The sequence below is a fragment of the Diadema antillarum genome, unplaced genomic scaffold (genome assembly GCF_040938485.1).
Source record: "Diadema antillarum isolate AM-2024a unplaced genomic scaffold, OU_Dant_1.0 seq00001533_RagTag, whole genome shotgun sequence".
Classification (NCBI taxonomy): domain Eukaryota; kingdom Metazoa; phylum Echinodermata; class Echinoidea; order Diadematoida; family Diadematidae; genus Diadema; species Diadema antillarum.
Window position 1 is genome coordinate 682355 of NW_027272265.1, and position 23638 is coordinate 705992.

The 23638-nt window shown below is 40.4% G+C and overlaps 2 protein-coding genes across 2 annotated transcripts in view; one reads left to right on the forward strand and one right to left on the reverse strand.

The window, feature by feature from the left end:
• Positions 1-18903, reverse strand: part of LOC139710446 (116 kDa U5 small nuclear ribonucleoprotein component-like) — a 28153-nt gene extending 9250 nt beyond the window's left edge. Inside the window, exons 1-17 of the mRNA XM_071622360.1 lie at positions 18865-18903; positions 17860-18011; positions 15485-15650; positions 14695-14773; positions 14081-14156; positions 13783-13848; positions 12785-12820; positions 11364-11454; positions 10213-10462; positions 8989-9180; positions 6950-7040; positions 6073-6208; positions 5414-5541; positions 4425-4618; positions 3750-3861; positions 2836-2976; positions 1258-1351 (exon numbers count right to left, since the gene is read on the reverse strand). Of these exons, the coding sequence (XP_071478461.1) occupies positions 1258-1351; positions 2836-2976; positions 3750-3861; positions 4425-4618; positions 5414-5541; positions 6073-6208; positions 6950-7040; positions 8989-9180; positions 10213-10462; positions 11364-11454; positions 12785-12820; positions 13783-13848; positions 14081-14156; positions 14695-14773; positions 15485-15650; positions 17860-17970 (1963 nt within the window). The 5' untranslated portion in view covers positions 17971-18011; positions 18865-18903. The remainder of the gene's footprint in view (positions 1-1257; positions 1352-2835; positions 2977-3749; positions 3862-4424; positions 4619-5413; positions 5542-6072; positions 6209-6949; positions 7041-8988; positions 9181-10212; positions 10463-11363; positions 11455-12784; positions 12821-13782; positions 13849-14080; positions 14157-14694; positions 14774-15484; positions 15651-17859; positions 18012-18864) is intronic.
• A 238-nt stretch (positions 18904-19141) lies between these two features.
• LOC139710452 (chondroitin sulfate synthase 2-like) lies at positions 19142-23614 on the forward strand. Its single transcript, XM_071622369.1, has 3 exons — positions 19142-19902; positions 20896-21041; positions 22097-23614. Exons 1-3 carry the CDS (start codon positions 19194-19196, stop codon positions 23543-23545), a joined length of 2304 nt encoding a protein of 767 aa, XP_071478470.1. The 5' UTR covers positions 19142-19193; the 3' UTR covers positions 23546-23614.
• The last annotated feature ends 24 nt before the right edge of the window (positions 23615-23638 follow it).

The window sequence follows — 23638 nt, forward strand, 5'->3', positions numbered from 1 at the left end:
AATATAGGTCAAAAATCAAGGTCAAAGGTCAAAGAAGTCAAAGGTCAAAATTCTGTGAAGAAGTTTTGAAGCCCTCACCTAGTGCCATCACATAAAACAAACAGAATCGAAATCGGGTTAGAAAGGGCGAAGGAGTAGCATTTTGTAGCTAATGTACAATATAGGTCAAAAATCAAGGTCAAAGGTCAAAGCAGTCAACGGTCAAAATTCTGTGTACAAGTTTTGAAGCCCTCACCTGGTGCCATCACATAAAGCAAACAGAATCGAAATCGGGTTAGAAATGGCAAAGGAGTAGCATTTTGTAGCAAAATTTACAATACAGGTCAAAAAATCAAGGTCAAAGGTCAAAGAAGTCAAAGGTCAAAATTCTGTGTAGAAGTTTTGAAGCCCTCAACTAGTGCCATCACATAAAGCAAGTGGAATCGAAATCGGGTTAGAAATGGCGAAGGAGTAGCATTTTGTAGCAAAATGTACAATATAGGTCAAAGGTCAAGGTCAAAGGTCACAACTAAAATTCTGTGTAGAAGTTTCAAAGCTCCCATGTAGTGCTCTCATATAAAGCAAACAGAATCAAAATCGGCTCATAAATGACAGAGAAGTAGCAAATTGAACATTTTGATCACACACGGACGCACACACGGACACACGGACGGACACACACACGTACGGAGCCCGTTTCATAGTCCCCTGCTCGAACTCGTTCGGCGGGGACAACAAATATCAGTCAATCAGTCTATCAATCATGCATGAATTAACAAGAGATACGAGTATAGAAAGAATAAAAAACAAAACAAACATGTAGTATCCTAGCTTTGCCGTGCTTGGGAATAGACTGATGGTTGCAAAGTTAAAAACCCACGAAAATACTGCCTCCTAATTGCCACCACTTGCCAAATGTTCTACAAGACCTAACTTGGCTAATGTTGCGCCCATAAAATGTATGTCATTTACAGTATGAGAGAGGGTACAACAACACCAACAGGCACTCATGCTTGTGAATTCTTTCTTTCCAGAAAATCCTCAAGATTTCAAGAGCACAATGTCTCAACAATTCTAAGGCACTTTTCTAATCAAAGTTTGCAATATCATAAGTTGCTGAAAATTGTGGAATAAACAATAGATAGAAAACAGTAATGTACAAATTGTAACAACCATTCAGCTGCCAGTATTCAAATTGTTGCTGAAGTATATGAAACTGTATTAGACACATCTTTTCAGAATGGGTCTCTGCATCTTGCCTTCAAGGGCTCATCTTACCAATTTCTGAGTACATCTTCCTGAGGTCGTGCATGACGCAGTCGAGGTAAAGTTCTCCCGTCCCTAGGATTACATGCTCCCCGGATTCCTCCACCTAAGATTAACAAACAAAAAAATTGCTTACCGTATTTAAATAATATTCATACATTTGAAAGCCTGTTTGCAAAAAAAAAAAAAAATAAAAAATAAGATCTTCTATTGCATTTTGTATACTTACGACTTGTTACCCCAAGCTCTTTGCTATTTTCAGAAGATGCAAAGTTGGAGAGAGGTTTCATCATCGATGCAGATGGTGCAGGTGGGTAACCTTGAGTTACTGGCAGACAGGTTTGTAGTGGAAATTTTTGTCACAAGTATATTGGTTAAATTTACAAAGAAAGAATGTATCTGCAAAGTAAGAGCTCTCACTCAATATTACCTCCTAATCATCATACTGAACAAACATGGAAAGAAAAAAATGTACCCTCAATTGTAGATCCATGGAGACATATTAATTCCCTCTTGGATGGATCAACTGGGGGACCGTTGCTATGGCACCACTAAATCTGGCCCGCATCTTCTACAGTCAAGATGATGGGGAGTTGCAATGGTGCTTTTATTTTTCAAGATTTTCTTCGATTTCTTTTAGTAGATTTATCCATTCTCTTGCTTATACTGAAATCTGCCTTGCTCAGTGGTTGGCGAAGGTCAGCCAACTGGAAAGTCAAATCTTTCACTTTTACTGACTCATAAAAGAAAGAGCCATACTGGATTTTGTATATGTCAAAGATGATTGCTAAACTAATACTGGTTAACAACAAAAGTAGATATAAAAAAAAATAAAGAAAGTGTCAAATCAATGGGCCCATATCAAGACATGTATCTCTGTACCATAACTTATAAACACAGATAGTTAGTGAATTAAAACTTGATAAAATGCTAGGAGTGAGCCAGAACAGGTACAATTGAAATAAGATAGAGCTGCTTCGCTATCAAAACGAGCCCATTACCGTAACATAAAAATGAACACATCTTTATGATGTTCATTTGCGACATTAGTGTATATGATGGCAGCATTTCAGAAACTTTCATCTGTGCACTGCAAATCATCCAAATACCAAATGTGGACACCTAGACTCTTAAATCAAAGCAAAAGGAGTGGCCTGGCCTGCAAGTGGTCTTTGACCTAATCTTTTGTGAAAGGCCTACAAACTGTACAATCAGACTCTGAGCATAGCTCTCTGTTTAACCATTTGTGTGGCATGTTTGCGTTGCATGATTCAGTCCATGGCTTGCTAATTTCGCATATTTTGCTAAAACACACAACCGCACAAACCAACTGACAAATTGCAATAGCAGTACACTAAGAGCATCACAGCCCTAACTTTGTCATAAACTTTACATTACAGCAAAGCCTGCAATTTTTCTACAAGCTTGCTGTTCTGCATCTTTAGCGCAAATGCTTGAACAAAAAGTTACAAGGCTTTGAAAAACAGAAAGTTTTCAAAAAGTGCTCATGCGTTGCAGTCTCAGAATAATGTGACACATAGGGGGTTTACACCATGGCACAAAAAGAGTTAAGAAAGAGGCACAACAAACCTTGGTCGTGATGAGTGGGTAGCTCTTGTTGACTTTACGCAGACCGTCCAACATCTTGGGAAGTTCTGAAGGGTTGACCGGCTCACAGGCGATCTTGATGACTGAGGTCGTGTTGAATTTCAAGGGCCGGAAGATATACACCTGTCAAAAGGCAATAACCAGATGGAGTTCATCATTTTAATTCCCATACCCATCATTATCAATACCATCATCACTAAACTCAACTTACAACTTGTTAATATCATCAATATCATCACCATCAACATCATTGTTTAAACTGATATCCACTGAAATCTGTCATTTCTCTCTTCAGAGTGCCAACACCTGTGTTCACAGTAAGTAACAGATATTTGTTACAGGCAAACATCATCCTTCCCATGACATGTTTTCAAATCTGTTTTCTGATCTGCTCTGGCAAGAAATTTTAATATAACATACGAGAAGAAAAATGTGTCAATCTGAATAGATGCTGCAAAGAGGCATGACATTTCCAAGGCTTTAGACATTCAAACACGATGACAGACAACATGAAGACACTTTCTTCTTTTTTTTTGGCTCCATTAATGACAATATCAAACAGGATTATGACATAGTTTTGGTAAATTTATCACCAAAATCTCAGCTGCAAGGAAAAATTGAATGTCATAGGACTTCAATGACAGCTCTAATGCTCCACTTTATGACCAGTTTCAATGCTCATTGCAAAACCCTGTGCATGTAGGTATCTATTAAACAGTGGCAAGTGATTTTTCAGGCAGTGACAGCTTTCAACCTGCCTTGTGACTATTCACAGATAATGAACAGTTTTGTCACAAAACTCATTCTGCAGATTACTTGCAGCAGTTTCCTCTTCATCTGAAACAGTTGTATGAGTCAAGGAAGCGCTCTACAAAGGAATGGTAAGGTGGACTCACCTCATCCAGGCCCCTGCTCTCAGTGATGGTTGACGTCTTGACGATGGGCTCGTCCACGCCTTCGATCAGGACCCAGTTTCCAGCCGGCACTCTGTTCACTTCGATCTTGTATCTGGGATGGGACAGAAATTGGGAGGAACAATGGAACAAGGATGCATATCAACTTGTTGAAGACTGGTTCTATTCTGAGTATTCATTGACAGACGTCCATGGGAAATGTGTGCTATAATAAAATCAGCTCTTCCTCAATGGGTTAAAGCTTTTTCCAGGATCTCAAGGCTTTGCATGTAAGTACCATACATGCTTTGGTACCATTGCGACAGAAACTTCTCACAATTTTGTCTTTTCAATCTACAGACATATCACAGTCTTCACATTAATACTCTCAACTGTTATCTACATTTCAACAAATTTGCTTGTGAGATTTCTTTGGCTATACATAACACACACAAATTGTAGCATTTTTTCTCAGTAAATGTCAAGTAGAGAAGTACAAGTGCAGTTGAGTCAAACCTGTATGATTTATTTATTTATTAATTTATTTTTGATTATCATGAAGGCTCTGATACATGCCCTATGCTAATTTGGGGCTATTTCCTCCTTGCTCAACATGTTCTCTACCCTGACAGTGTTACCAAGCTTCAATGAGTGACCTTTGACCCCTGACCCACGTACCTTGCCTCCGAGATCCAGAGCCTCCCCACCATGGTGATGCGGGAGTCTTCCTCATCCTCCAAGGTGTAGTTCTCCCCCAGGACCCGCACCTCTTGGTTGGCGTGGATAGTGCCGCTCATCACCCTACCAAAGGCGTGGAAGCTGACCCCATCCTCTGTGCTGTACATCTTGGTAGTGTGTAACATCAGGGGGGCCTGGGAAGGGTAAAAAGATATAATGAAAGCCAATTTACTTTATTTAGACAACATGTGTCTTTCGGATTAGTGGGACAGCAATTCAATGGTATACACCATACTTTGTCTTTTTCTGATTGAAAATTGCTGTGAACTTTTCAAATAGCATGACCTACCAAATAATAATAAAATTTTTATTGCATGTAGCCCCAAGTTGATTTACATCCTATGGATGTATGTCAGGTTAATATGTGTGTTTGTGTGTCACACATACACACTACAATAGCTTTTGACCACATAAGCACTGAGAATTAAGGGTTTCTGGGACAAGCACTGTACTAGGGCTTTCTATAGTTCAGTTGGTAGAGCACCGGTCTAGCAGCCCGGAGGTCTCGGGTTGGAATCCCGCTGGAACCCCATTTTCTTTGCTCAATTTTTCACTTATAACTTATGATAAAGTTATTAAACTTCTTTGACGTATGAACAGCTAAATGAAATATAAAAATCATAAGAAGTAATGACCATAGTAACAACTATTCTAATTCATACAAAAAAAAAAGAAATATTGCAGCAATTATTCAATTTAAACACGCCGTGTCTCTAGCCATGAAAGTCCTGTGCCCAGAGTACAGCCTATACCTGGGTCATTATCCACCACGGAGTTCCCCAGGTCTACACAAAATATAACAAGTGTAAGAAGCAATCATCATAGCGACAACTATTCCACTCTCGGAAAAAAATACATTGCAGCAAATATTCAGTTTGAATACAATGTTTCGGTTGCAATGAAAGTCCTGTGCAAAGAGTACAGCCTACCTCTGGGTCACAATCCACCATGGAGTCTCCCAGGTCCGAGTCTATTGGACCTGTGTAGCAATGCTCCACCTTGGTCTTGGCATTGTCGGCCGGTGAGGGAACGTGCTGGACGCACATGTCCACAAAACCTGGCAATGAGACAAGCGACACAAACATTTGCTGGGATTTTCCTCATGTGAGTTATTTAAACTTATGAGAGCATAATTTGGAAACAGTATCATTAATTTCTGCATATGTCTACTTTGGAAGAAAACTTGTTTTCTCTTTCCAACAATATCTCTTTGTATTAGCATTTTTGCTTTGAAGCATTTTGTCATATTTCAAAGCACTGTTTTGGAGAAGTGGATTATACGTTTCATGCAGTGCAGTGTGATAACATTTTCATTTACATACCCTGTAACATAAATTATCTAACAAATCAAGGGTGGTATTTACATCACTACAACATTCTAAAATACTTCAAGTGTCAAATCTGTTATACCAGTCAACAAACATCATTATAACTACATCGACACTACATATACTTATTATTCATCCTATCAATATCAAAATAGATATCATATTGCAATAATTACCAATCTTTCAAAGAGTATCCTGCACATGCGTTGTTTTTTTTTTTTAATCACTATGAATTTGAAGTTGCCCTATGTGGCTCCCACCTGTGAAGTCACCAAAGAATTTGCGGCAAACAAGCTTGAGGAGCGGCCGGATGTTGAGCTTCATCTCCTCCTTGGTGAGGTGGATGCCTAACTCATCCAGGACTCCAGGGAGAGTGGAATCAACATCACCTACCACCTGCACATCAAAAAGAGATGCAAATGGGTAAAAAGTAGGATGATTGAATAGACAAATAGATTAGATAGATAGATAGATAGATAGATAGACAGATAGATAGATAGATAGATAGACAGATAGATAAATAGACAGACAGACAGACAGATAGATAGATAGACAGATAGATAGACTAGATAGATCTATAGATAGACAGACAGGTAGATAGATTAGATAGACAGATGGATAGATAGATAGATAGATAGATAGATAGATAGATAGATAGACAGATAGATAGATAGACAGATAGATAGATGCACATATAGATATAAATAGATAGAATTATATAGAAAGATGAATAGATAAATACAAACATAGATGGACAGATAAATTGAGAGGTTGGTAGATGAATAGGTATGTATACCAACCAGTAGAGAGATAGATGTGCCATTGATTGAAGAGATTAGTGCATATGTGCATATGCTCACACATAAATAAACTACTGCGCACATACATAAAAGCATAATTACAATACTGTATATACATACACACAGAGATACATACACTGTCAATGAGTACAAATATACATACATTATATTATTCACAAATAAACTGACACAAAAACAAAAAACAAGACAAAAACAAAACCAACCAATTTTGGCAATTGATGCATGACAATATTTACAGTAAAACCATGCAAATCACTTCGACACCAGGCAAATAAAACATGACGCTATAACAAAGGCCTGGGATTAAGGCTCTCACCTGTGCAAACAGCTTGTACATGGGTTCCAGGATAAACTCTACAAAGCTCCTCTGTGACGTGCTGACTGGCGGTTTCTTCGTGAACTTGCGACTGCAAAATAACAGGGGTTAAGATCCCTTTAGACGTCATTGAAGTCCACAATTACATAGTCAACTTAATAATTAAACTACTTTATCAAACCTATGGGTGAGTACTGAAATTGTAGAAATCATACAATACTGTAACAGTGGAAATTTTCTCGCATTTTGCGCAACTAGACACAAGCACAAAAATAAAAGCACGCAATCATTTTTGCTTAACACATGTTCCAGTTGTTCACATCTTGATTCCACAGAATCAAAAACATGTGCAGCTCATCTTATATATACCCAAGTGTACAGTACAAAAACTATGACATGTGTCTTATGCAAAGTGCAAATGTCTATTGTTTTTGCCTCTTCTTTTCTCATTCCTCCCACAATCTCATTGATAAAAATGATATAAACGTTACACACGCTCCATGTTGGACGGTATTTGGCATCACCATTTCATTTCATACCAATGTTGCATTTTTAGGGCAAATATTGTTAACACTGACAAGGGTATCTGCTCATATTACCAAACCCTTGTGCATTCCACACTTTCAAATATCAGATTTTGAAGTTTCCCCATCAGATAATTATGTAGACTATCACCATGAGTGACACTCATGTGTGTGCTGTCACTACTGTGGTTGCATTATTATTTTGTTCATTCATATACCTTCATATACATTCATGTTTCTAAACCACAGCAAGTGTGAATTTATCCTTTTCGGTTCTAAATCTCACTTGAATAAGTTGGATATTAATTGCATTTCGATTGTAGGTAATGATATTCCTCTGTCAAAGTCATGTCGCAATCTGGGTGTTATGTTTGACTCTCACATGGCTATGTCCGATCAAATCACCAACATTTCTAAATCAGTCCGTTATCAATTGCGCAATATTGGTTTTATTCGCAAGTATTTGACTCGCTCTGCCACGGAAAAACTTGTTCATGCACTTATTTCTTCACGCCTTGATTTCGGTAATGGTTTGTTTTTCAATCTACCAAACTCGCAAATTGCCCAATTACAAAAGCTACAAAATGCCGCTGCACGTATTGTTTCTTTGTCAAGTAAACGCAGTCATATCACACCTATCCTGAAGAGTCTTCATTGGTTGCCTGTACAGGAGCGTATTCGGTTTAAGATACTTCTTTTGGTTTATCATGTTATTGAGGGAACAGCTCCTGATTACAATGTTTGTTTGTTTCGTCAATACCAACCTTCACGAACTCTTCGATCCTCAACCTCAGGTCTCTTACATATTCCGTTTTCTAGGAAATCTTGGGGGGAACGAGCTTTCGCTCACGCTGGACCAACACTGTGGAATTCACTTCCTCATGAGCTGAAAGACTCGAGCTCTATAACATCTTTCAGGAGTAATTTAAAATCCTATCTGTTTAGCAGTGCATTTTGAAGACCAGTGTCTTTTGAAGACAGACTTTCATGTCTTTTTTTTTTCTGCTTCTTCATCCTTCTTCTATTACTGTGATGTACTTGTATTTTCAATCTGTTTGCTTTGATGTACAATTGTAAAGCGCCTTGAGCATTTAATCAAAGTGGAGAACGGCGCTATAGAAATTGTATGTATTATTATTATTATTATTATTATACTACAATTGAGATGGTAAATTTGCACAGGAGGAGAGGTAAACTTGGAATAGGTCTCAGGGACACTACACAAAGTGTTGTGCAGACGAAGGGTATTAATAAATGACACTGATAGATGTGAACATGCATTTAAGTTAACGTATGGAACCATACCGTCTCTCCATGACTTTTTGAGGGCAATAAGCGACAAAATTACTTGTATGGTTTTGTGGGGGCAACATTGCAAAATACTGCCCTTAATGTCACCACATACTGTAATATTTTCCTTTGAACCTGCAAGTAATAAATGCTTCATCTCAACTGCAGGTACTGAAAGCTTCATTTCAAAACTAAACGGGTGCAAGGTACAATGCCGGGACTCACGTTTTCTGGCTGAAGTAGATGTCGCCCCACAGCCTCTTGGCAAACTGGTTGTAGTCAATGTCACCGTACGTGTCCGTGTAGATCTTGGCGAAGGAGGCCAGTGTGAAGCACACGCTGTACTGCGAGCTGGCGAAGCAGACGTTTCCGAGGAGGGGGGACACAATCTTCTGCTCCGCCTCGTCAGTGTACACACTGTTGAGGGGAAAGAAAGAGAGTGTGGATTATCACAAATGCATAGATGGATTCAAGTCACTACATAAGGAAATAAATTTCTATCATTAGATTCCACAGTATTCATGGCATTGGATGTGTGACTTTAAAGCTGACACTTGTTAAATGGAAATTATCTCAGAGGTCTCATAAATGCTGATGTACAGAGTCTGTTTATGATTACAGAAAAATCCATTACAAAAACACTTTACAATGATTTACTGCAGTTCACTTCTTCTCTACAATCACATAAAAATAGGCATCACACAAAACTGAAAGAAGTACAATCAAGATGAGAAAGGTCCGTACTTGCAAAAGCTGTTTTTTCCCCTTAAAGGAAACAACCCCATACTCACAACCTCATACCAACATCCACATTGACAGGGTCTTGTTATTTTGTTGATTGTTGTTAGTTCTACCACGTCAAGAATAGAAGGCAAACTAAATAATCAATCCTGCATACAAACTTTGTTGATGTAATCTATACAACACTTCTTTGACCATTTCACAGCATGCCACAAAGCACTCTAAGGTCAGAATTCAAATACAGGTGCACAGTGCCTAAAATAGCAAGAAGAAACTGGGAAAATAAATACAATGGTGGCGTTTGAGCGCTCGAAAATCGAACCAAAGCAAACCAATCCACTGCGTACAGTACCATATCATGACAGATTTGCAGTGTTCACGCACTCTGTGGAGAAAGCGTACCTTGTGAGTAATTCTTAGAGGAGGATACACGTTTTGTAGCAACAGCTTTTTGGAGCTACTTACGGGTATCCCGAACATAGAAATCAAACTCGTTTCATTATGCTGCATGTGCATGTTATGTGCGCTCTTCTTGAGCCAACTTCTGGTACAGTCATGGTACACTTTTGGAGCACATCGGGAAGTGGTCCGCTTTTGGTTCGGGATAATATGGTACAGTACACTATAGGAGCATTAGAGCACTCCTCTGGAGTGGGTACTGTATGGTATGTTTTAGGAGAGCACTCAAATGCATCCTTTATGTCCTACCTGAGGAGACCGTTTATCTCATCCACGATGTGCCTGAGCTTGTAGTAGGCATCAGTCGGAGGCAGCTTCAGCTCCAGGACCAGGCGGTCAATCTTGTTGATGCAGACAGTGACGGCCAGCTGCTCCTGGACGGCGTGTTTGATGATGCGCTCCGTGTTCAGCATCACACCCTCCGCCGCATCCACAAACACCACTACGCCGTCAGAGAGGCGGAACGACGCCGTGGCTTCGTCTGAGAAGTTTACGTGGCCTGACAATGTGGACAGTGAAACCAGTATTCAATGATTACTCTGCTTATCTAATGAAATCTGGACTATTTAAAGATATATGCACACCACTGGTATGCTTTTTACCATCTGTTGACACTTCAAATTGAATCTTATATAGTAAGGCACATCTTCTAGTTTATCTTATGAAGGCCATGACAGACCACTGCAGGCTGCATGCATCAAAATTTTTCTAGATGTTTCTTATGAAGTGGCTCCCTATAACCACTCTTGTTTTCTGTACTTCTGCCATTCCCCCCCCCCCCCCCCCCCCCCGGCAAAGTTTGGATGATTTCACAAATATCAGCTGTCTTCAAGTCAAGCAAACCTTAGGCGAAACTAGGGGGTAAGCATACTGGACTCCTTGGACAAAATCTTGCCTTGAAAATGTGCATGACATTTGAAAATAGTGGTAGTAAACCAACACCCTAGGTAGAGACAAATGTGACTTTCATAAAGCTCTGTCAGTGATGCATATTTAAACAGCTGGTTTGTGATGGATGTTCACATTTTTAGAGATGCAAGGAATGAATGTTAGATCTCCAGATAACTGCAAGAAATATGGATGTAGCAGACAATTCATATAATCCCACACCATGTTGCACCTAAATCGACAGCTCCATGTACAGATTTGTGGAAATTATGGTGGCTCTTGAGCAGACAAACCGATATTCTGAAAAACAACAACACAAGGTCTCCTTTAAAAGGAAATGGAAGTAAAAAATAGCACTTACGAGTATTCAATGAAAAACACAAATGCAGCTAAACACAACATTGTGGAAAATGGAAATGCTTATTTTAAAACTAATTAAATGTTTCTTTCCCATTCATATGCAGTCAAAGCCACATTGGGGGCTTTCAAGTCAAGGGGTGAAATATACACACCTGGTGAGTCCATGACGTTCATGAGGTAATGTTTGCCCTTGCAATCTGGGAGGACCAGGGTGACTGGCTGGGCTTTTATGCTCACTCCACGCTGGAAAGAGAAAAGTGAACAAATTTGACATCAAATCCTACTCATCTTCGAGGTAAGAAAACCTGCCTACAATGTATACACCAATATAGGATTGAGATTGAGAGTCCCAGAAAATGTAACAAAATTCTTTACAGAATGGAATGTGTTATCACATTTTCAAATCCTAGGTGAACATGCATAGCTGCATCAGGCACAATGATAATTGCCAAGCCATTTACAGTGGAGAAGGAGCCATGAAACTGGTATATAGGAACTGGGGATGATGCCGACAAAGGTGCGAAGAAACACACACAAGCATGAGCAATGCCCTAGGGGATGATATCATCTGCAAGTTCTTTTGATCAACTTTGCTGGAGACTTACAGAGTATAAAATACATACATAAGGTTCAGCCTCTTTGTTCTCAGTTGCTTGTATATTAATGGGGGTCACAACCCAATTAAACTCCCATCTGCTTGAAATGAACTGATTTGTTCACTTTGGTTTCTGTTTTGCTCTTAAAAAAAAACAAAAAAACAAAACATTATAAAGACCTGATTCGTTGGGGTCTCCTGTCAAAGCAACCATCAGTTAATAACCATGCCATATAAAAGAATAGCGTTATATTACGGGTCTGGGGCAATTACCCCCTGGACAATTACCCCAGACCCTTCCCCTGACCCTAATCCTAATTCAGAACCTAATCCTAACCCTAACCCAAACTCTAACTCTAAACATAACCTGTACCCTAATCTTTACTCTAACCTTATCATTAACCAGTATTTAGCTGGGGGGGGGGGGGGGGGGGGGGGGGGGGGGGGGGGTAATTGCCCTGATACGAATATTACATCAAGTTAACAGAAACTGAAGAAAAAAAAAATGTAATGAGGCATGACATAGGATGCACAGAAGGATTCATGTCTCCTACATTGTAGATCCATGGAGATAGGAATGAGTGAAATCTCTCAAGGATGGATCAATGAGGGAGAGGAGAGAGGAGAGATCATCTCTGCCTTGCTCTGGCACAACATTTTTTTTGCCCTCATCCTCCATAGCAACAGGATGACGGGGAGTTGCAAGGTGCCTTCAACATTCCAAGATATGAATATTCACAAGTCAGGGCCTTCGATTAGAATACTGTGCAGGGTAATGACAAACACACACACACACACACACACAGACAAACAATATGTGTACAGAAAATGGATATATTCACTTTGCTGCTTATCGTAGCTTAACCAATGAAAGGCAGTCACTCTATTTTGATTTCAAGTCACGAGTAACAGTTCACAAAAAAAAAAAAAGAATTTGAAATACACAGACCAAGGAACATTGTGTCTTTTCTCTCTTACCTCATGCTCTGTGAAGAGTGTGTCAGTGTACTTTAGCTGTTAACAAAAGAAATACAAAATATTGCATGAAAAATTTAACACCTGACATTGAGTTTCTCTTACATTAATGAACAGCAACAACAACAACACAAATTTTGCGTACTATTCACACGAGAGATTGAATCTCTAAACACAGAAGGGTGTTTGGCACTTGGAATCTCATCGATGGCAATCTCAATTCCTTCACTATTTCTAGATTTTCTGAATTTAAACTATGAGGAGTGCTGTTGTGAAGTCTTGTCTAACTGAAGAAAAAAATAATGTTGTTACATATGGCTTTCAGAATAATGTGTACAGATTCTATAAGGCACTTGCCAGAACATCTACATGTATCTATTCATAAATATTATAATTTATGATGAAGTTGTTGAGGATGACAAGAGGTTTGCAAGACAATGATGGGAAGTCCTTTTCTAAAACTTTGTCTCAACATGTCAATGTCAACAGATCACATGACCTTCTCCCCCCCCCCTTTTTCTTTTAGTGACAGCTTGAGGATCACTGCAGTAGAGGTTGTTAGCACTTCGAGCATGAGAAAACGCTTTGACTTTCTCAAAGACATTTGTGATATCTCAAAACATAGCAATGAAGTCTTTTTGTTTGTACCCATCCTCTACAAAACAAGGAATCATTTCCCTTTTTTTATCCTCCTCTGCTTCACATCGTAATTGGGTGAATATATGAGAGCCATGAGGACACTTTCACTGCATGGCATATCACATGTCGTATCACACAATCACATGGCAACAAAATGGTCATGACATCCTCAACTTTAGTCTCATTTTTCTCACCTTTCCACCATATATTGTTGATTAGGTTTTCTAGCCTTCAGTCTCAAAAAAAGAGAGAGAGATAAGAACATAAGATGCTACTATTTGTTTTATGGAAGTGTTAAGCAGACCTCAATGAATCAATGAATCAATCTTGATGATGAGGACTGTTTTGCCTGTCATACTCACATGCCGATCCTCTTTGGTTCTCAGGTCAGGGTGTGTCTGCTCCAGAAGACAGTCCACAAAGGTTGTCTGGAATTTTGAAAATTTGAAAATGATATGAATTACAGTAAACTTTGATAATCCAACCAACACAGAGCTGCAATGCAAAACCCAAGACAACATTTCAGAAGAAAACGGATGGATGTTTTTCTGTATGCAAGAAACACACACACACACACACACACACACAAACGAACAAACAGAAATCAAGCATATTACCCCACTAGCATTCATAAAGGTACAAGAGTCAAGGAATATTCACCTTGCCATGATGGAGGTGTCCAGCCAGGGTCACATTGCGAATCAGATTTGCATTGTCCATCATGTCTGCCAGATACCTACAGGGTGGTCGGAATAAAACAGGATGACGAGTTGACCTTGTCGCAACAAAATGCAATGCATACTAATTATAATCATCACAAAATTGGACACAAAGGTAAAGACAACTGCTGCTGCTGCTACTACTACTACTACTACTACTACTACTACTACTACTACTACTACTACTACTACTACTACTACTACTACCACTGCTACTACTACTACTACTCTTCTACTACTACTACTACTACTACTACTACTACTACTACTACTACTACTACTACTACTACTACTACTACTACTATTAGAACAACTACTTCTACTTCTATTAATTCTACTACTACTACTACTACTACTACTACTACTACTACTACTACTACTACCACTACTACTATTACTACTACTACTACTATTACCACTACCTCTAATACCACTACTAGTACTACTACTCCTACTACTACTAGAACAACTTTAACAAAAAAAAAATTATATTCTTCCTACAAGCACTACAAAATATAACCATCAATTCTCATGACAAAATGACAGAGGACTTACTCCATGTCATAAGCAGTAGCAGGCAGTTCTTGCTCAGTCAGGGTAAACTTCTTTTGCTTGACTGGTGCAATGACAGGCTCTGTGGATGAATGAAAAGGAAAACAAAGACAGATACCGACAGAGTTATTGCTCTGACATCAACTCACTGCCTTGACTCTCTATAAGAGATGGGAGGTTTCATGGAATGCAATGTCAACTTCTGGAAAGCAACTAAACACTATGAACAATGCTAAGATAGCTCAGCATGTCTTCTTCAATTTGATAACATTTCATTAAAAATCAATACTTGCTACTCTGTGATCCCATGAAACAGTGACTGCACTTTCTTAGATCAACACCAAATCTAATTGTACACACACACACACACACACACACAAACACAAACAAATCATCATAATCTGTTCATAACGACAGAAAGAAACAAGCAAACACTGGTAGACATAAAATATATGTGGTGGAGGTAACCAGTAGTGCCTTCTGGTAAGGCACTTTTATCCCCATTGCCAGGACTTTGGGGAGACTTGAAGCAGTCAGTCTTGTGTAGGAGCACTCTATCTAATGCACATACAAGGGTCCATTTCACTTCTCTCATAAAGAGCGGAGTGAAATCCCAATGCAGCGGTCAAATACACACACACACACACACACACACACACACACACACACACACACACACATACATACAGACACAGACACACGCAAAAAAAAACCCCCAAAAACTTGCTGATATCTGCAAGAATCTTAAGGATCAAAGGAGGCACAGACTACTCCAAGAAGAAAAAGAACCAACCTGTCAGAGGTTGTGCATCTTCCTCATGCACGATGGTCTCGACGTCGGGTCCATAGATTTCCTCGGCAGTGGGGTAGTACTTCTTGTCCTCGTGAAGCACCACTGCCTGGCTCCTGTCCTCATCGTCATGGACATCAGCATCGTCTGCCATGTCCTCATCGTCATCCTTAAAAAAGTACACACCATATGAGGAGGGCAAAGGTAACATTGAGTCAGTCTTCTTTGTTTTGTTTGTCTCCACAAACTTGCTTAGTTCTTAATATATTAGAATCAGATAGCCTACAATTTTCAGCACTGTTTATGGTAACAATGCAAAATGGACAAGTGGACTAGAAACCTTTGTTGACCAAAGTGTAGTCACCCCTCATCCAAATCTTCAAGTACAAAAAGTACACTGTACAAAACAAAAGCACACTGTGAGAAACACAAAATTAATTCAATCACGAAGTACAATGCCTATCTCATGTTTCATTGAAAAACAAAAGAGAAGAAAAATAGGAAAAAAAAGGAGAGAGAGGGTGAGAATGAGACAGATGGGCACTTGTAGCGGTTAGATTAGCCGCTCATTACTTTGTGTGTAGCAGCCCTGTGTTTTGGCCAGTTTAAAGGGATAATACAGTATTGGTGGAGGTGAGAATTGGGCATTTAACTTTTTGCGAGATACCAAGAAAACACTTATGATATAGTACAGAGCATACCATTTTAAAAGGAATTCAAATTTTATTTGATGAAAATCGGGTTTGGAATGACTGAAACATCCAAAAACAAAGTAAAACAAAGCGATCGTAATAAAGTGTGGGTCCCACACTTTATTAGAATCGCTCTTTTTTGGATATCTCAGCCATTTCAAAACCAACTTTCATCAAATAAACGTTGAATTCCTCATAAAATTACATGCTCTTTCATATTTCATAAGAGGTTTCTCATTATCTCACCAAAAAATGTTAGAAACCTGAAATTAGGTCTCAACCAAAACTGTACGTTCCCTTTAATTTGCCACTGCTTCAGTATTGAATATCAGTAAGATTCCCCCAGCCTTACATAGCTAGTGGAAATTTCCATGCGTAGTTGTTTGACCTTACAATCTGGTTCAGATCGGTTCACGGTCATGTCGTGTCGCAATAATGTAGCACACGTTACGTAGATTTATTATTCATCATATAGTGTTAATCAAATCACTGTAGATTTAAGCATCGAATCACTCCCGCATCAACCACCGTAGAGGAACGACCTCCGGATCACCTGCGGTAGAGTCACCCTTCACCTTCTGTGTTTTATGGGCCCGCTGGCTGTTTAAAGTTTCTACCCAGCAGCTGTCCTCTCTGCACACCGTACCAGAGATTTGGGGATGGAGCTTCGCAGTTTTGTTGCCTCCTGCACAGAACTTTCGTTTATTCGTCCTCCAACACGTTTCATTGACATTGTCGTCGAGTGACCGCACACCATTCATTGCTCTCACCATGGATGACCCCACTGTCCAGCTGAGCATCTACATCTACCTCGTTCCAGGTGACTCACTGTCCTGTCGAACTCGTTTTCTTCAGCCTCCTGCCGACTCATGGCCCTGGTAGAGAGCTGCAATTCATCTCAACCTCCATTGGCTCTTCAGCCCCGTACGACGGAGCGTCGCATCACTTAAAGTCTCCGAACGATCCCTGCATCGAGCTCTTCATCGCATCTTCGCGTCCGCTCAGCTCCGCAGGATCCCGTTCGTCGAGCTCCTTTTCTGTCACCGAGTCCAGTCCTTTAATTTGGTCTTCTACGACAATGATTCACTTACCTTAACCAGTCGGCACAATAAAGTTGCTCAGTTTAACAGACCGTGGACTGTGGATGCTTAATTCGCCAAACACTTGCTTTTATTTTGGACTTCAATCTTGACTTTCATTTTGTTGGTATGCCCTCTTTTCTATATTGCACTCTGTAGCGCTACATTCTTCGTGTCGTACGTGTTGACTCCCACATTTTGAGTGTTTTACGATGTCAAATTACACTCTTCTGACTGGTGCAATATTTTGATTTGAACATACCTAGGGACTACCAGAGTTATTTTTATAATAAAAACAGAAAAGGGAATATATGACTCACTTCAATTATTTGTGTGAACTTCTTTCCAGGTAGATCATAAAGTTAAAAAGGGAGATTGATTGTGTGAACACGCCTTTTGTTTGTGTGATTGAAGATGCAATTTTACTTTAACATCCCATTAACTCCAAAACCATTTTAACAACACACACAAAAATCAAATTCTTTTAATCAATTTTCCCACACACTGCATGCTTCAAGAGAAAACCAGAAAGCATGATACAGGATGAGAATTCATTAAAAAAAAAAAAAAAAATGGGGGAGATAGGAACAAGGATTACTCCACTGACCATGTCAAAATCTGCCATGGCGTCTCCCTGGCCATCTCCCTCTTCGTCCGAATCGCTGTCCAGCTCTGGACCAATGTAGTTGCCAAACTCATCATACAGATCTGCCTCCATCTTGCGAAAGGGAGTGACGACAGTTCAGATGGTGACCTTTGCTTTAAAAAAAAATTAAAATTAAAAAGGCAACATGCAAGATCACATTCACAAATATAAATTAAAAGGGCACAAAAGCCTATTTGTCTACCTCAAAGATAAATAGGACTCAGCTCAATAATGAGACACATTGTTTCATTAAGACAACAAACAGGTTTGAAATCATGAATTTATAAAGACTAACGTTAGATGATGAATCAGTTTGGCTTCGTGTTCATGGACAAGCTGCTATCGGGATTAAAATCACTTCATGTTCGGGTTTAAGACTACTGAATATCTCATTTAAATCCATCTTGAAATCTACTTCTACTTCAGCACTTGCACTTGTAAGTTGTAAATTGGATTGTAAATTAATTTAAAATTTAGGCTACTTTGTCTTGATTGAACTTTTCAGTTTTACTTTTATCTTGCGCATTGCGATCACTGGCACTGCACTCATCTAAATTAATATCAATAACATTTGAACCATACAAAACTATCGGCACCCGCACTGAGGTTCGACCAGGCCATGCTCAAAAGCCTATAAATTCTACGTGAATAGATATTCTGTAGAGCACAAGAATTAAGAATACGATACCAGATAGCAGTGTCTAGTCACTGTATGGCATGTACGAAAAAGTTTCCAACTCAAAACCAGATACCTCGGACTACACTTACGCCCGCACGCACGGTAAGTACTGTAACCCGAGAACTAAGTTTTCAGTGGATCAGACAGTGGTTCGCGCGTACTACCTCATAATTTAACATATTTTACAATGTAGTTAACTTGGAACTCAACTAATCGAATGTCTAGGCTAGCTCTATAATGCAAAAAATTAGTTACCGCAGCGGGAAAATACAAAGGATTTAACGTACCAAAGATCGTCAGTACAACGACATGCGGGAACACACGGTACCACAGTGTAAATTCGCTGGTTCACTGATGGTTTTCGATCGTGCCCTGTAGTGGAAACGGACAGCTGCCCTACCCGAAGTCAGCCCGTGGTTTCTTTTCTGCGCCGACAGCACAGCACCGCGACAGGGTTTCAGAGACCAGCGAATTTACTCCAATCGCTCAGCTCATGATCTGCGACGTTGACAGTCGCTGCTGCTGTGTTGTCGGGTGAGAAAAAATAGCGATTAAACATGTAAACTTGACGTTTCTGAATTTTTCTTTGCATTTTTTGATTTGACCAGATTTCAACATGGTTTTCAAGAAGTGTACAAGACTGTTACTGAGCCGATCACGGTCCGTGTTCCCTATTTTGATGGGGATATGTGTCGGTATAGTTCTGAGTATGCTCTGCTCTCCTCTGTTGGAGAGCAACTGCGGCTTGGACAATTTGGTAGCTGTTCGTACTGGGCGGAAAACTCACACCATTTTCTACGGCACCGACGAAAATGGCAACATGCTCAGCGAAGACGACTTCGAACCTGTTCTCAGAGTCGAAGAAAACCCTCCAGCTCGAGTTGTGGAGAAACGACGAGTCGTGCGAACACGCTTCATTGCCTCAGAGTTGGGCATCAAGGAAAAACTGTTTGTTGCTGTGGTCGTCTCCAGGGGGGAGATCCACTCTGAATCGACAACTGTCGGCATCAACAAAACCCTTGCCAATGCCGTTAATAAACTAGTTTACTTTGCTCGCACCAAACCAGACCCAGTGCCCGCTGGCATGACAATCGTAACGTTTGAAGGCGATCAGGCGGTGATGCGATCCTTCCAGATATGGAAGTACATTTACGATCACTTCGGCAATGACTACGACTGGTTCTTCGTGATATCAGATGACACGTACGTGTTCGGCGAAAAGCTCCTTTACTTTGTGAATCACATCAGCATAGGGAGAGATCTGTACATGGGAATCCCGACTCATGAAGAGGACATGGATGTCACCTACTGTCAGAAAGAAGCTGGTAACTTCTTTTTTTTTTTTGGCATAAAATTATGTTTCATTTTAAGTTACAGTATGATACCAATATTGGGCAATATTATTAGCATTAATATTAGGTCCTAACGTTACATGTATGTAAGAATGTAAAAAAAAAAAAAAGAGAAAGAAATTGCACAGAAACCTACAGCTATAAAACGAAAATATCAAGGTTTTTCTTTTATATATTAATTGATTTTATGAAATTTTGATGGAATTTGATTGTTTTCTTATAGACACTAATCAAATTCTTTCTGCTACTACTATTGACTACAACTGGTTTGATAATTTATACATAGAGTCTACATCATGGTAATACAATGGTGTGAACATACCTCTGCACAGATCAGTATATGTGTAGAAACTCTACATATAAAATAGGCAAATGTAAACTCAGACTAAATGCGTGTTATGTAATCATATCTTTGACCATCTACAGTACAGGAAGTGACAAGTTCTCATTGTAAGCATTGAAGATCACTTCCGTTTGTGGAAAGACTTCCTTTAGTTTAAATACGATGTCCCCTACCCCACCCCAGTGGCGGAACCAGGGGGAGCACATCCGCCCCCCTTTATTTCTTGTTAAAACAGAACAAATGGAAAGAAAAAATGGAGGGGGTGCACCCCCCTTAAGTTTGTAAAGACACCCTCTCTTTATGGAATTCCTGGATCCGCCCCTGCCATCACCACTAATTCTTTAATTTTAATTGAAATGGGGCCCTGGTTTCGGCAGATTCATGATAGTATCTAATTGCCTGATCTTTCCAGCATCCGTTGAAGGCTGCCTGGTATCTCAAACTGTATTTGTGATTTCATAAAGGTGATTAACCTCCCCATTACTTGTTTTTGTATGGATTTGAATGTGCATCTTACAATAACATTACCCTGCAACTTTTGGCCATAACTGTTTAAACATAAACAAATGCAATGTCATTTCTCAAGCTCCCTGTCTATCTACCATTGCTACCTTTTTTCACAGGATACCTTCTGTCACGTAACCTGCTGCTGAAGGTGGGAGACCACTGGGAGGAATGCATGCAGAAAGCCTGGAGCAGCCAGCCTGACCTAGAGATTGCTCGCTGCATCAAGGAGCACAGTGGGGCTCACTGCGTCGATAACTACGAGGTTCGTTTGGCACGGATTAAATCCCCCTGCACAATACACTCTGATAAGTTGGATGAAAGGCTATGAGACCTTGAAAGTTGTACACCAGTGGTGATAAGGTAGAATTTGCCCATGTGTTCTTTGCAGCATTATTTGTTGCTGTGGTACAGTGTGGATACAGGTGCTGTCATTGTACTCCACAGGGCCCTGAATCTGTCTTTGAAAGATGGAGGGTGGGGGTGGGGGTACATACTACAGATGCAGACACATTGTCATGCAAAATTTTCAGGTAAACTTAATGAATACCTCTTAGATAAATCCATAATCACAATGTTGGCAGGAGGAAATTTGATTGGTAATATTTTTCTTTAAGCAGTACAAGTAACAGTGACATCTGGGCCCCAGAAAGAAAATGTGAGCCAAAAATAAGTTGTACTGTAGAAGTGGAAATTTTCATGTTGTTGAAATTTTTTGCGCATTTCCCGCAATCAGAAACTAGCGCAAAAATAAAAGCACGCAAATATTTTTGCTTGCCATTTGTTCCTGTAGTTGATGTCTTGATACCACGGAATTAAAAACACGCAAAACTCAAGATTCTTATCCGGCCAAGCGTGAAAAATTAGTCGCAAGAAAATATCCACTTTTACATTATCTCAATTCCCAGTGAATGCGCTGTTTTTCATTAACACTGTACACATACCTAGGAAAATTTTGTGTCATGGAGTTATTTTACTTGCAGGAATGGAATAGTAATTTAATCCTTAGATTTGAATCCTAGCATGGATGAAACTCAAAAGACATATTGTGAAGGACAAATGCTAGCCGTCTGTGTATGTGTCCAAGATTTATCCACAACATGATAGAGAGATCATGAGAAAAACAACAAACAAACAAACAAACAAACAACATTGCTTCCAGTGTGCTAAAATAATATTCCCATCAGGTTTTTTTCACATTTACTGGAAGCCTCTCGTACTGTAGGTTTGATATGATTTTCATCATCAAAACAGAGTTCAAGAAAAAGCCAGGTTCTTATACAAATCTTGGTTCTATGTTTTTGCATATATTTCTTGCAGGGTACTACATTCAAAGCAATGAATTTCCAGGATAAAGTGCTGACAACCAAAGACACCAAAGACAAGCGTCTCAAAGAAGCTCTGACCATGTACCACGTCATGGATCAACGCATCATCTACAAACTGCAGAAGTTTTTCATCGAGGCCTCTGTCAATTGCTCGTACGCAGAGATTGCCCGGCTCCAGCGCGACATCCAAGAGACAAGCCAGTACTCGCCAGGGGGGAAGGAGAGCGTTAAGTGGCCGATCGGGAGGCAGCCGCCCTTCAAGGCCCAGTCACGCTTCGACGTCTTCGGCTGGGAGTACTTCACCATGACCCACATCTACGCTTCTACGGACATCGAGTCCAAGGTTCCTCTCATAGGAGCAGATAAGCAGGACATTGACGAAATTGTTACCACAGCGATGGGCAGACTGAATGAAAAGTATGAGAAAGCCTTCACCTTGGGTCGACTTGTCAATGGGTACAGACGGTACGATCCTACCAGAGGGATGGAGTATACCCTTGACCTCGAGCTGAAGATGACCGCCCAGAAGAAGACCATTCAGAAGCGGGTTCAGCTGCTCAGACCCCTCAACAAAGTGGAGATCATTCCGATGCCTTACGTCACAGAGTACACCCAGGTCACCATTATTGTACCTGTGGTGGCCAGCAAACAGGAGCAGGTCAAGACATTCCTGGACACCTACACCAAAGTCTGTCTGGAGTCCAAAGAGAAGGTCGCCCTCATGCTTATATTCATCTACAACCCTGTCCAGGCGCGCTCCATGGCCACTGATGACATCTTTGGGGTCGTCAAAGGTCACGTCTCGTACCTGGAGAGAAAGTTCTCTGGGGCCCACATCTCGTGGTTGAGTGTGAAAACCACAATGCCATCTCTTATCGCCCTCATGGATGTCATCTCCACCAAGTTTGCGTCCGACACGCTCTTCTTCGTCACCAATGTCCACCTCGAAATGCACAACGAGTTCCTGAACAGGGTGCGCATGAACACCATCGCAGGCTGGCAAGTCTTCTTCCCCATTCCCTTCGCCCAGTTCGATCCGGAGATCATCTATGCAGAGTCCCCCAATCCGGGGACCATTGATATCAGCAAGCAAGTCGGGCGCTTCGACGACAGCTCGTACGAGCATGCTGCCTTCTACAACTCCGACTACAAGACGGCGCGCAAGCTGTGGGACGAGAAGCACCCGGGAGTCGGCACGGATCACATCCAGTCGGACGAGGACCTCTTCGACATGTTCCTCAACTGCAAGCTCCATGTCTTCAGGGCTGTGGACCCCGCCATGAAGCAGCACTACCAGAAGAGAGTCTGCCGACCCACCCTCACCGAGGAGCGCTACCACAAATGCCTGGCGAGTCGGGCGGAAGGACTGGCCTCCCGCTCGCAACTGGCTGTCCTTGTCTTTCAGCAACAGCAGCAACTCAAGCAGCAACAGCGACTGTGAACCATTGAAAAGAAAAACCAGAAAAATTACTCTTCAAAAGATGTTATATTTGTAAATATCTCTCCATTGCCAGTGGGAATGCATTTGGACCTT

What these genes read in the sequence shown, in the direction of transcription:
- LOC139710452 (XM_071622369.1), top strand. Translation starts at nt 19,194, where the DNA reads ATGGTTTTCAAGAAGTGTACAAGACTGTTACTGAGCCGATCACGGTCC. An exon ending in CTACTGTCAGAAAGAAGCTG is followed by an intron (nt 19,903 to 20,895) that starts GTAACTTCTTTT and finishes CTTTTTTCACAG; the next exon opens with GATACCTTCTGTCACGTAAC. An exon ending in ACTGCGTCGATAACTACGAG is followed by an intron (nt 21,042 to 22,096) that starts GTTCGTTTGGCA and finishes TATTTCTTGCAG; the next exon opens with GGTACTACATTCAAAGCAAT.